Source organism: Coptis chinensis, chromosome 3 (genome assembly GCF_015680905.1).
Source record: "Coptis chinensis isolate HL-2020 chromosome 3, ASM1568090v1, whole genome shotgun sequence".
Classification (NCBI taxonomy): domain Eukaryota; kingdom Viridiplantae; phylum Streptophyta; class Magnoliopsida; order Ranunculales; family Ranunculaceae; genus Coptis; species Coptis chinensis.
Window position 1 is genome coordinate 81,615,622 of NC_141458.1, and position 12,440 is coordinate 81,628,061.

At 37.2% G+C, this 12,440-nt stretch overlaps 2 protein-coding genes and 1 long non-coding RNA gene across 4 annotated transcripts; all 3 read left to right on the plus strand.

The window, feature by feature from the left end:
• The first annotated feature begins 526 nt into the window (after positions 1–526).
• LOC147511088 (uncharacterized) lies at positions 527–3,469 on the plus strand. The gene is made up of 3 exons (XM_086598352.1): positions 527–2,865; positions 2,963–3,256; positions 3,346–3,469. Exons 1-3 carry the CDS (start codon positions 527–529, stop codon positions 3,467–3,469), a joined length of 2,757 nt encoding a protein of 918 aa, XP_086454478.1.
• A 930-nt stretch (positions 3,470–4,399) lies between these two features.
• LOC147511089 (uncharacterized) lies at positions 4,400–5,788 on the plus strand. Its single transcript, XM_086598354.1, has 5 exons — positions 4,400–4,705; positions 4,795–5,103; positions 5,176–5,277; positions 5,578–5,640; positions 5,729–5,788. Exons 1-5 carry the CDS (start codon positions 4,409–4,411, stop codon positions 5,786–5,788), a joined length of 831 nt encoding a protein of 276 aa, XP_086454480.1. The 5' UTR covers positions 4,400–4,408.
• Positions 5,789–6,462: 674 nt separating this feature from the next.
• LOC147511090 (uncharacterized) lies at positions 6,463–7,368 on the plus strand. Of its 2 annotated transcripts, XR_015216929.1 has the most exons (4): positions 6,463–6,545; positions 6,656–6,763; positions 7,038–7,161; positions 7,251–7,368. It is a non-coding gene; the product is annotated as an uncharacterized LOC147511090 (long non-coding RNA). The 2 variants fall into 2 exon arrangements; XR_015216928.1 differs by lacking the exon at positions 6,463–6,545 and having other exon boundaries at positions 6,609–6,763.
• The last annotated feature ends 5,072 nt before the right edge of the window (positions 7,369–12,440 follow it).

The following is a 12,440-nucleotide window of genomic DNA, read 5'->3' on the forward strand; positions in this document are numbered from 1 at the left end:
GTAATGACTGCAGTATGTCGTGATTGCTTTGTTTGGAATTTACATACTGGGAAATGTGTATATGGTTTGTGTAGAGAGTATATATTTTCATTGAAAGCTATTTGATGCATCAGGGTCTCTTTTTTCAATAAAAGTGTTATGTAGTCATGTAGGGGAAGAAAATTTATTTTCAGATTATCTACATAACAAGTTAGAAACAGGTGAAGTAATTGTATATGTAGCATTGTTGTTAGAAAATGAAGCATACTAGGTTTACGGACTCCTCAAGTTTTTCATCGGTACATAATTTGACGTCGACTGAGTATTGATAGCTGTTGTTGCATGAAGTTTTCTTATGTTCAGTGGTGAAACAATGATGAAGTATATGTGGTTGCTTAGATAAAGATATGTCGACTGAGGGTTTGACGGCGGTGCCTGCCTAAGGTGGTAGTATAGCCCAATGTTACGGCAGATTAAATCAATTTTTCTTTGTTAGTATTCTTTGTAAATGGTGTGCTACTGGTAAGCTTTCGTATAATTTTGCAGAATGTCTCGGCCAATTCAGAAAGAGTGGATGAATGAATTGGACAGATTTGGAGATGTGTACAAACAAGGGGTGGATGATTTCATTCAATTTGCGACTGTGAACAACCGCGGCTCGACCACGTGTCCTTGTCCTTGCAGAGAATGTCAAAATGGAAAAAGCTTTGTGTTTGGTACAATCTCTAGACATTTGATTAGGTACGGGATAGATAAGAATTATCGTGTATGGGTTTTACATGGTGAGAACCCATGTATGGATCCGGTGGTGGAGCCAGTGATTGAAGAAGAAAACACTGAGGCCGAAAGGCTTGGGATGGGGAATTTTGTTGATGCTTCTTATGGAGTGCATGAAGTAGTTGCAAGTGATTTGAATGAGGATGAAGAAAATCATATGGAGGATTTTGAACCACCACCTGTTCTTGAACGTGATTTGGGGAAGAGGTACAATGAATACAAGAAAATGGCAGAACAAAAGCTATACCCTTCATGTGAGGCTCCCGTTACTACACTTTCAGCAGTTGTTGATCTTCATAACTTGAAGAAGAAATATGGTTGGTCAGGAACTAGTGTGTCTGCACTTTTGTCCCTTTTGAGGATATGGTTCCCAGAAGGAATCACTTTGCCATCAAAGTACCCTGTAATGAAAGCAATGCTGAAAGATCTAGGAATGAAAGCCACAAGTATCGATGCATGTGAGAACAATTGTATGTTATACTGGAAAGATGATGCTAAGTTAACGGAATGTCGTCAGTGTAAAGCACCCAGATACAAAGTGAAAGAAGGAAAGAAGGGTAAGAAAGAAACAAAAGAGCCGAATAAAGTTTTGAGACATTTTCCCTTGATTCCAAGGCTCAAGAGGTTGTACACTATCCCACGGATAGCGAATGAAATGACATGGCACGACCGAGCTACACCTTCTTGGGATCATATGCGACATCCCATCGACTTAATCCAGTGGAAAACATGTAAAAAGAGTTGGCCTGATTTTGCTCAGGAAGGGCGTAATGTTTGGCTTGGAATTGCAACTGATGGTTTCAATCCCCGTGGAATACAATCCACTAGCTACAGTTGTTGGCCTGTTTACTTGGTACCTTATAATCTCGCCCCTTCTTTATGTATGAAACCAGAGTTCCAAATGATATGTTTGCTGATACGTAGGTGGAAGGCACCGGGTCAAGATATCGACGTTTTTCTTCAGCCATTGTATGAGGAGTTGGAACAGTTGTGGAAAGAAGGGGTGCTGGCTTATGACATGCATAAAAAACAATATTTTACCTTGAGAGCTATGCTAATGTGGGGTATTCATGATTTTCCTGCTTTTGGAAACTTAGCGGGCTGTATAACACATGGTTACAAAGCATGTCCGATTTGTTTAGATAACACTCAATCGATATATCTTGAGCATGCAAAGAAGATTGTTTACACAAACTATTGCCCCTTTCTTCCATTGGGTCACCCGTTTCGGTCAGGCAAATACTTGGGACTTAAGACTGAAGAGTTAAACATTGCTCCACTAAGGTTAAGTGGAGAAAAAGTTATGCAACAGGTGAGTCATATCAAGTATAAGCCGGGTAAAATCCCAACTGGTAGCAAAAGAAGCACATCTGATGTGAATTTGGATGATAGTGTAGATGATGAAGATGTTCAAGTTACAGAGGCTTGGTATAAAAGGTCTATTTTTTGGGATATGCCCTATTGGCCCACTCATAAATCCCGACATGTTGTTGATGTGATGCATACTGAGAAAAATGTTACGGAACATCTACTAAATTACATCCTAGACAAGAAAGACAAGTCAAAGGATATAGTAGATGCGCGAGAAGATATGAAGAAGATGCGAATTCACAGTGGTCAGTGGATGCAATCAGACCCAGTCACAGGGAAACCAATAAAACCGAAGGCTCCATTTGTCTTAGCTAAAGACGAGAAGTTAAATTTCTACAAAATTTTGAAGGACTTGAAGCTTCCTTCTGGTATCTCATCAAATCTAAGCAACATTGTCACTTTAAATCCACCTGGTTTGCTCGTAATGAAATCACATGACTATCATGTCATTATGTGTTATTTGCTACTTGTATTGCTTCAACATGCTTTTCCTAAACATCGTGACCTGCGAAGAGCTATTCATCAGATAAGCTTATTCTTCAACTTGTTGTGCTCTAAAGTCTTAGTCCGGCAACATATCCAAGAGGCCAAGTACATGGTTGCAGAAGCATTGTGCGTGCTTGAAAAATATTTTCCACCATCGTTTTTTGATATCAGCATCCACCTCATGGTGCATTTGGCTGATGAAGTGCTACTTTGTGGAACTGTGCATCAAAGGTGGATGTTTCCATTTGAACAGTATGTAAATTACTTTTACCTTAATATCTTCTCTAGCTTTTTCTATAATTGGATTTTAAAAATTGAAAGTGTATACTTAAATTTCTTATTTTAATAGGGCGATGAAAGAGTGTAAAAATATTCCCAGCAATAAACGATATGTTGAAGGATCCATTGCAGAGTCGTATATTGTTTCTGAGTCAGTTAGGTATGCTATGGAGTATATGCCCAATTCGCGGGATGGAAATCATAAATCGAAGCGTGTGGCCTTTCTGGATGAAGATGGTGAGTATAGTGATGAAGGGCCTTTACTCGATTGTAAGACTATGACCTTAAGTGTTAAACAATGGATTCAAATACGTAGATGGGTCTTGTTTCGACTAGACGTCGAAAAGCTTGATGATTACTACAGGTGTGTTTTTTTTGACACATTTGGTTTCTAAACCTACTCTAGTACTCTACATGAAAATACTCATGCATAATTGCATGAACGATTTGTAGTGAATACCGCTCCTTACAATCTCGTGGTAGAGGAAAAGGGGTTGCAAAGTCAGAAGTGCAGATACAAACAGATTTCATTGTCTGGTTATATAACAAGGTATTGTTTAATTCATCCATTAGTTAAATAGGAAATCTGAAGTTAGTAATATTAGCTTTCTAACTATCGTCTTTTTACAGTTATTGGCTGCAAATGACACCAAAAGTGACTTATGGCGATTAGTTGAAGGACCATTGCACCAAGCTAAAATGTATAGTAAGTACCGCATCAATGGTTTTGTCTTTTCTACTAGGTCGCATGAAGAAATAGTTGCCACACAAGATAGTGATGTTTGCATGGAGGCAATCACTTCGTTTACGTCAAGTAGGAAAGACAAAAATCCAGTAGATGCATCGACGAAGTGGTATGGGGTTATTGAACAAATATTAGAGCTGGACTATACAGACTTTCAACAAGTAGTCTTTTATTGCAATTGGGTGAGGGTGGCGGACAAGACCAATGGCTGCAAGCTCTGTCCAGACTCTAATTTGATGTTGGTCAATCTTAATAAGATGAAAAGTGTTGATCAGTACTTTGATGAGCCGGTCATTCTCGCTTCCGAAGCTAGTCAAGTGTTTTACTCGAAGGACTTGAAAAATCCTAATTGGTCGATAGTCATCCATTCACCGAGGCGATTGACGTGTGGAGTTGACTCACTAGATGTACCAACTGTTTTCCAATCTACCCTTGAGGACCAACCTAATTTGAAGCTTTTGATGAAGTGCTTAACCTGATTGTAATTGTTGTAGTTTCCAAACTATGATACAATTTTTTGCTTTAAAGTTTCCAGTCTTAATATGTATGCTTATTGTGTATATTATTATTATTATTCATTTTGTTTGTTATGTATCTTTCTGGGGTTTATTAAATTGGTGGTATGTGCGATAAGGTAATGAAATACTTTTGTTTGGATTGAATTGTTTATATACTTTTATTTATTCTTCTTTCTCACCTTTCATGATTATATTTTTCAGTGCCAGACTACTAATACACTATTTTGCAATATATGTTAGGATTTCATTTGAAATGGTATCAGGTCAACCACAGCCTAGTGCATCTCAACCTTGTGGTTCTGCCTCACATGCATCACAACCTTCTACTTCAGTTTCACAGGCATCTCAGCCTTCAGGCGACATGCAAGAATCAGAAAATGTTAGGAAGTTACCTGTATTGATTGATATTGATGGTGTTGTCGTTGGTGATAATGCCTCCAGATGGAATACTCGTGCTGGTAGTCTCATTCGAGCTCGTATCCCAGTTAGTTACACTGATTGGAGGCTTGTACATCCTGACTTAAAGGATAAGGTTTGGAATGCCTTAATGGTAAGGTTTACCTCTGATTTGTTTTAATGCATACTAGACATTTTGAGTTCTAGCTTCATTCACATTACTATATAACTTGTGTTTTACAGCGTGAATTTGAAGTTACAAATGTCGACCAAGCACTAGCTCGTTCACATGCAGAAAAAAACTTTTGTACTAAGTTTAGATATGGAAAATGGGTCTTGAGAAAAGATATATTGAATAAGTTTGAGACCTTGGAAGAACAAATCGCCGCATGCCCAGATGGCATTGATCCAAATCATTGGGAACAGTTTGTACTATATGAGAACACTCCTGAAGTGATGGCAAGAAAAGCGAAGAATGGTGAGAATATAAAACTGAATGATTCTCGACATACACTTGGGCGGGATACGTATGCCAACATGTTGCATAAAATGGTAGGTGTCTTTCCATAAACTTTTAAATTTTGATCACGATATGCTAACAATTATTTACCAATGTACATGTAGAATAAACAAAATCCTAACAAGATACATGGACGGGTAGACAGCTGGAAAGCAGGACATGAACGTCGTAATGGAACTGTTTTGGAGAGTGCTCGAGCCCGTTATGTGAGTTTGCATTTCACTTGAGTTCCAACTATAATTTTGTTAAGTCTTTGGCATAGTATTTCCCTTTGTAAATGATGCACGAACTAGTGTGCAGGATGTTGTTAGTTCGTTATTTTGTTATATATCCGCTTGCAAAGAAATCTTCATGGTTTTAATCCGAATACAAGGCACTGTTTATATGGTTTGGTGAGTGCACATCAGATACATCCTTTTCTTGTTAATATTACAACTTCTGACATTTAACTTAACTGTTGTTTTTTTTAAGTATGAAATTTAAACTCTTTGATTTCTTATGCTTAGGATGCTGATCTGATTATGCTATCTTTAGCTACACACGAAGTTCATTTCTCTATATTAAGAGAGGTTAGTGGTAATTCTTCTGTAAAACATCTCTATTGATGGTTCATTTTCAGATATATTGGACTTGGATGTTCTTGACTTACTTCTACAGGTGATCTCCCTAAGGGACAACAAGAGAAATGCTTTCAATGCGGTCAAGTTGGTCACCTAGCTGCTGAGTGTCATGGAAGTTCAAATGGCAAGGCAATTGATGAAACTCCAATTCACAAAAAGAAGTACCAGGTTGGATCTCTATCCAAACAAAACCTGACTTGGATTGTCGTCATAGTGCCAGAATAATGGCTCCATATCAAACTTATTTGAATTTTCCAGAAACAAAATGGGGTAAAGTGCATTATCCAGAACTCCACTGAACCACTTCCAGAATCCTTCTTGAAAACCCAAAAGGGCCCAAACACTGCTGAAATCCAGAGAACATACCCGCCATTTTCAGGAAAACTTGTAGCAAGTTCAGCTGTAACTAAGGCTTCTAGAACACTCCAAAGTAGAGGAAAAATTAAAAAACCAAGCAAAGATAAAAGGGGACCCCCTCCTGCCTTGACTGAATCTTGAACCCCAAAAGGTCCTCCGGAGACTTCATAGAAGATAAGAGCAATAAGGGGTAAAAGTGTTAGTTTTGGATTTGCTTTCATAGTGGCTTCCTGGGCATCAGAAGTTCCATTCAGTTCTTCTTCACCCATGAAACAAAACCTCCATAGGTTCCATTCATTACTAATCTTAAACTCCATTTATATGCCTATTGATGAAATACTAGTTACTTACTTTTCTTTATCCTGATGCTTTATAAATTTCATTCCATAGGTTTGGGATACAAGGCAATGTACTTGCTGCAATTCTTATGACGCCCATGAAGAGTACATTTCTGATATGACTTATGCGGCGGATTCATTGAAACTTTTGGGAACGAGGTAGATCTATTTTCTTTCATATTTATGATATTACGTCGTTCTTTTATGCAACTCTGGCTTGCGTATATGTTTCTTATTGATGAATGGATAAATTGATTCATGATGACAAGGGCAATGCTACTATTTCTAATGATGGTGCTACTATTATGAAACTTCTTGATGTTGTTCATCCTGCTGCTAAGATTCTTGTCGATATTGCCAAGTCTCAAGATTCTGAGGTATACAATAGAAAACAAATTTACTAATTTTAGTGATTGGCTGACTAAAAGAGTGAAATTTTTATGCTAAAGTTTATATTTATCTTAGAGTGGGTTATGATGGTTGCATTACTACAACATTTAACAGCTTATACTTTAGAGAAGATAATGACATTAACAAGGACATTGTCTCAGAAAAAGTTGAGAGAGTATCATTAATAATTGTATTGGTTAGGTTTTAGGGATAAATTTGGAATTCACTTGTAATTTTAATGACCGGATTTATTGTTTACAGGTGGGTGATGGAACCACTAGAGTAGTTCTTTTTGCGGGAGAGTTTTTAAAGGAGGCCAAACCTTTCATTGAGGATGGTGTCCACTCAAAGTCTTATACGTAGTTTTCGAGCTGCTTCCAATTTGGTAAGGAATTTGGATCTTTTGATTTGATTGGATGGATATGTTCATGTCAAATTGTTCTAGAAGCCATGAGTTTGCTACTTGTATTTCAGGCAATTAGCAAAATTAAGGAACTTGCTGCGAGTATAGAAGGGAAAAGTATGGAAGAAAAGAAGAGTTTGTTGGCAAAGTGTGATGCTACCACACTCTTCAAAGCTTTTTTTTTTATAGGAAAGACCTCACTCTCTTCAAAGCTAATTGGTGGTGAAAAAGAATTTTTAACATCTATAGTTGTGGACTCAGTTATTTCAGTTGGAAACTATGATACATTGTTTATTGTATTCTTGTATTCATTGTTTATTTAGGTTTAGTTGGTCTCACTACAAAATATGAGAAATTAATTTTTTTTTATTAGCAACCCATCAGCAACGGTTTATAACCGTTACAAACGAATTTAATTTTTTTTTTAAAAATTAACTAACAACTTTGCAACGCTTATAAACCGTTGGTAAAATTTTTAACAAATTACCAACGCTTAAAAAGCGTTTGTGAAATAAAAAACCGTTGCAAAGGTTTTAAATTTGTGCACGAAATAGTTATAATAAGCGTTGGAAAGTTCTGTTTGCAACGCTTAATAGTCGTTGGAAATTTCTGTTTGCAACGCTTTTTAAGCGTTGCAAATATTTCCAACACTTTACCCACGCCATATTTGCAACGCTTAAAAAGCGTTACGAAAATTATTAGCAACGCTTTTTTGCCATTGCAAATAGCTTGTTATGGTGTAGTGGTTTGCCAGATTGTACCTCTCATTGAACACGTTGGCGTTTTCTCCCAGTTCGTGTATCTCCAGGTCGCTCACATTTATCCCATAAGCTTCCCGCAGATCGGCGAAAGCCTTAACATCACATTTATCTACAACCCTAGGGGGCAACCCACTAGAAGACAACCCCTCTTCGCGACCTGAAGTGCTACACCAGCCACAGAATTAGATCGTGCATCCTCTTCATCCCTAACCTCATCCTCATCATCATCTTCACTCTCACACCTCACTGACTTTTCTCTATCTTCCTCATACTCACCACAACTTAAAGACATTTCTCAAATCTCCTCAGATCGAGTATCATCAGAGTTAGACATCTCATTTTTCTTAGCAAATACCAAACCTAAACAACAAAAGCTGAAGCCGACCTAACTACTAGACACACAACGCTAGAACAGAAGAAAAAAGGACGAGCAACAATGACAGAAGCACTAACCTGAGGAACCCTAGCTTGTGTTTTTGCTGGAGGAGAAACAAAAAATGACTTTTAGATTTTCAGTTTGGTTTTATACAGCCAATCCTTCAGTTCCCGAGGCATATCATGATTACACCTTATATTCTAAACAACGCGCCCCTACAGATCTGTCTTTTCAAAATCCAAGAAAACGAGGCGGTGATTTTTCTGTTCACCAACTACTCAGATTCTCTCACGTGCCAGCCACGTCCCAACTACCATCTCACATCAATTCGTCATATAACACGAACCGACCTCAGTAGCAAGGTGGGTATTTCCATTCATGCCAGTTCGCTTCTTCATTCATGGTCAACACGCGCCACCATTTTCTCTCAATAGATCGCTTCAATGTACAACACGACCTACTGAGAGGGGGCTGTGTGAGGGAGTGATATTCTCATTCAGGAATATCAGGCACGTGTCCAACATAGCGGAAATACCATACCGACCTCATGCCCTTGTCCCACGAACTGCCTTCAAAGCGACCTGCATCAATAGCTCGCGCACCCGAACTACGAGATCATTCCAAAGTAGCTCAACTCGTACATCCTCATGCAGAACGTTCTATCTCATGACATCATCTATCTTCTAGAAGCAATCATTGCCAAAGCCATACTTATACATTCCATTACCGCAAAATACGAACCACTATAACCACTCCCCATTATTACAGAATTCCTACCAACACCATATACACACTCATTCTCAATCTCAACCATACATCTGTGCTTGTCAGTACACGTGTTGTATGGATCTCCACATTTTGCAGCTATAAATACCCCCTACATGAACTATGTCAGAACTAATTCTACTCTCCCCCCCCAGAAGTGAGAGATAAATACGTAGGCAGTTCGCTCAGAATGAACTCGGTCTTTCCAAACAATTATTCCTATCTCTTCCACCTTAATCACAAGTTATAAAGCCCAGACTAAATAACACCTTCACAACAGTCAAATCTCCAAAAGGTATTTCCTACTTTTACTAATGGTATAGGTGAGGTACCAACTCATATTCTGGAGGAAGGACTGGAATTGTGGAAAGATTATGTCGTTGGTTTCTTTATTGAAAAACGACTTTCATATCCTTTTGTGAAAAATGCAGTGTCGAAACAGTGGAAATTGAATAGTGGGTTTGATCTTTGATATGATTGCCGACAAGAATTTGTTTTATTTCAAATTCTTTAACGATGAAGATAGGCAAACTGTCATCGACCATGACCATTTGTTGTTAGCAGGCAAAATTTTTGTAGTGAGATCATGGTCACCTGCTGTTGATAGACAGAGAAACAAAATCTAGTCCCTCCTTGTATGGATCAAGATAGACCTCCCAAAGTAGCTATGGACCAAAAATGGCATTGATTTCGTTTATATCCTGCTAGGAGAACCTATTTGCATGGATGATGTGACGACCAAAAGAACAAGAATCGATTATGCTAGGGTATGTGTGGTTGTGGATATTAATTTTGGATTTCCCTTTTTTATTTCAGTCAATTATGGAGAAGGGAACAAAGTTGATATAAATTTGGACTATGACTGGGTTCCAGAGCAGTGTAAAACTTGTAACATCTTTGGGCATACAAATTAAAATTGCCCAAAAAACAAGGATAAACAGGATGCAAAGAAGATTACAACTATCCAAGCAGAAAACCAGCTAGAGTACAGAGGGTACAACAGAGAAAGCAGCAACAAAGATGGACTCCAAAGAAGAATGCACAATAGGGGGAAACCAGCTGGTTAAGAGATGATTATGGAAGAACATTTAATCAAAACTAGCTAGTCAAAACATGGATGCACCGGTTATTATAATTGAGGACAAGGAACAACTTGAAGCTACTACTTAAGGTGCTAATGTAGTGCAAGATGCAATTGAACAAATCATTAAAATTCCTTCCACGGAGCCACCAACAGTCGAGTTAGAGCTAGAATATGATATACAATGTACCGACGTGGTTGGTAATGTTGTTGAAACCGAGGATATTGCTTCTAGCACCCTTGGGCAAGTTGAAGTTGAATTTATTCCTTCTCCTTCTCCTGCCATTGAAGTTGTTGTTCGTGCAATTGTTAATGTTGATATTGGTGCTCATGGTGTCCTCCATATTGAAGACCAAGATGGTACTACTCTTCAACCGTCTCTTGTTGAGGAACCTAACAACTTGATAACTTCCACTATTGATGTTAAAACCCCATTTTTATTTTACTAATTAATTGTTGTATTATTATTTATTTAGTTTTATTTATTGATATAATTTTTTTGGAAATTTTAAAAATATAAAAAATAGAAATTTTGGTTTAGCAAAACAAGGAGAGAAACGTGGGATAGTTATCAAGGATAACTCACGTATCTAACTTTTTTTCTCCCATGTTTAAAAAAAAAAAAAAAAAAAAAAAAAAACCCTAAAAACCCTATTGAAAAAGAAGGAGAAAATAAAATAGAAGAAGAAAAGAGAAAAGGGGAACACAAAGTATTGGGCTAATCACACTATTGATATTCCTAGTTGTTTACATCTTGTAGATTTAATAAGGTGAGTTTATTTCTTTTTCTTTTGTTTCCATAGAAATAGGATATGTTGTTTGTTATGTGTGATCATATGGATTGTATATTGGGAGTATAAAGCCATTAATGAACTGTATAGAGTTTTGTGAAGAAGATGAACAATTAACATTAAACATTATTCTAGAAAACTTGTCTGTACAATCTTTTAATTCTGTTTAGATGGAGATCTTGCCTTTCTCGGATGTCTCTCAAATTTAATCCTTAGTTACCTGATACATTGAACGCTGACATAAATAAATTTTAGACAAATCCAACGGTGGAGTTTCTGTCGAGGCACGCCAGAAAACTGCACTGCGCAGTCATACGTTTAGGAGTAGATAAAGGATGGCCCAGTACTGGATTGTCCTAAAATTTGAGATGTATATTTATAACACAATGTAGTTATACCCATTAATATTGACGGTGGGATGTCAATCAAGGCATTGAAATACGAGACTATTGATTTTTGGATAAAGTTGTGAATGAAAAATGGTTAATTTTATTGAATGGATTGTTGTTTATGATTATTGTGCATGATTTGCTCTTATGTGAAATTAGTATATTTACATCACAAGTGTAACCTTGGTTTATTTAAATATTAACATGGAATTGATTGAGCTTGTGCAAACTGTCACTCTTGGGAGTGTGTTATAAGAAATATTGCATGGAAAGTATTGTTGATCGTGGAAATTTATTTTGTTTTGTATAACATATATACTATATGGATGTGAAATTATTAGAAAACCTATGACACTATTAGAATAAGATGGACATTTCCTATACTCATGATGATTATGCATTCCATCTCTAGGAGATGTGACATGAATGCGGGCAAGATACATTTGATGTTTAGACGCATTCCATCCTTGTGAGATGTGATGTAAATGCGGGTTTGGATATGTTTTATGACGTATTCCATCTTTGTGAAATATGACGTAAATGCGAGATTAAAATTTATAACAAGGTTACATCTTTTAGGGGAGGAACTAAATGTCCTTTGCCTCACTAAGAGATGTGACGTAAACCTTGGTTATGTGGATTTGCATGATATTGGTGTTTCTCGCGGTTGTTCACACGTGTCCAAGCGTCCGTTGTGTTATTGCATTTCTAGTTGTAGCCCCAACATAAATGTGAGCACGAAATGGACTTGGGTGTGAATGAGAGTCATGCTTGGGCAGGGCATGTTCCGGCACGAGTTCAAAGTGCGGAAATGGTAAATGGTCCTTTAGGAAATAGAAAATATGTCTAAGATAATTTAATAAATCGTAGGGGAGTCTTAATTAAAAAATGTATTAATAATTTATATAATACTTGAGACATTATTTTTATGTGTTATTGTTATCATTAAATTAATCCTGTTTTGTGGGAGGGTGGGCTACCTAATCCTTATTGCAGGAATGAAGCCCACTCTAGACTGCTAGGCGCTAAGATACTGTATACTTCTTAAAGTTATTATTTAGATAGTTGGTTACAATATTATAGTAAATTTTATGTATT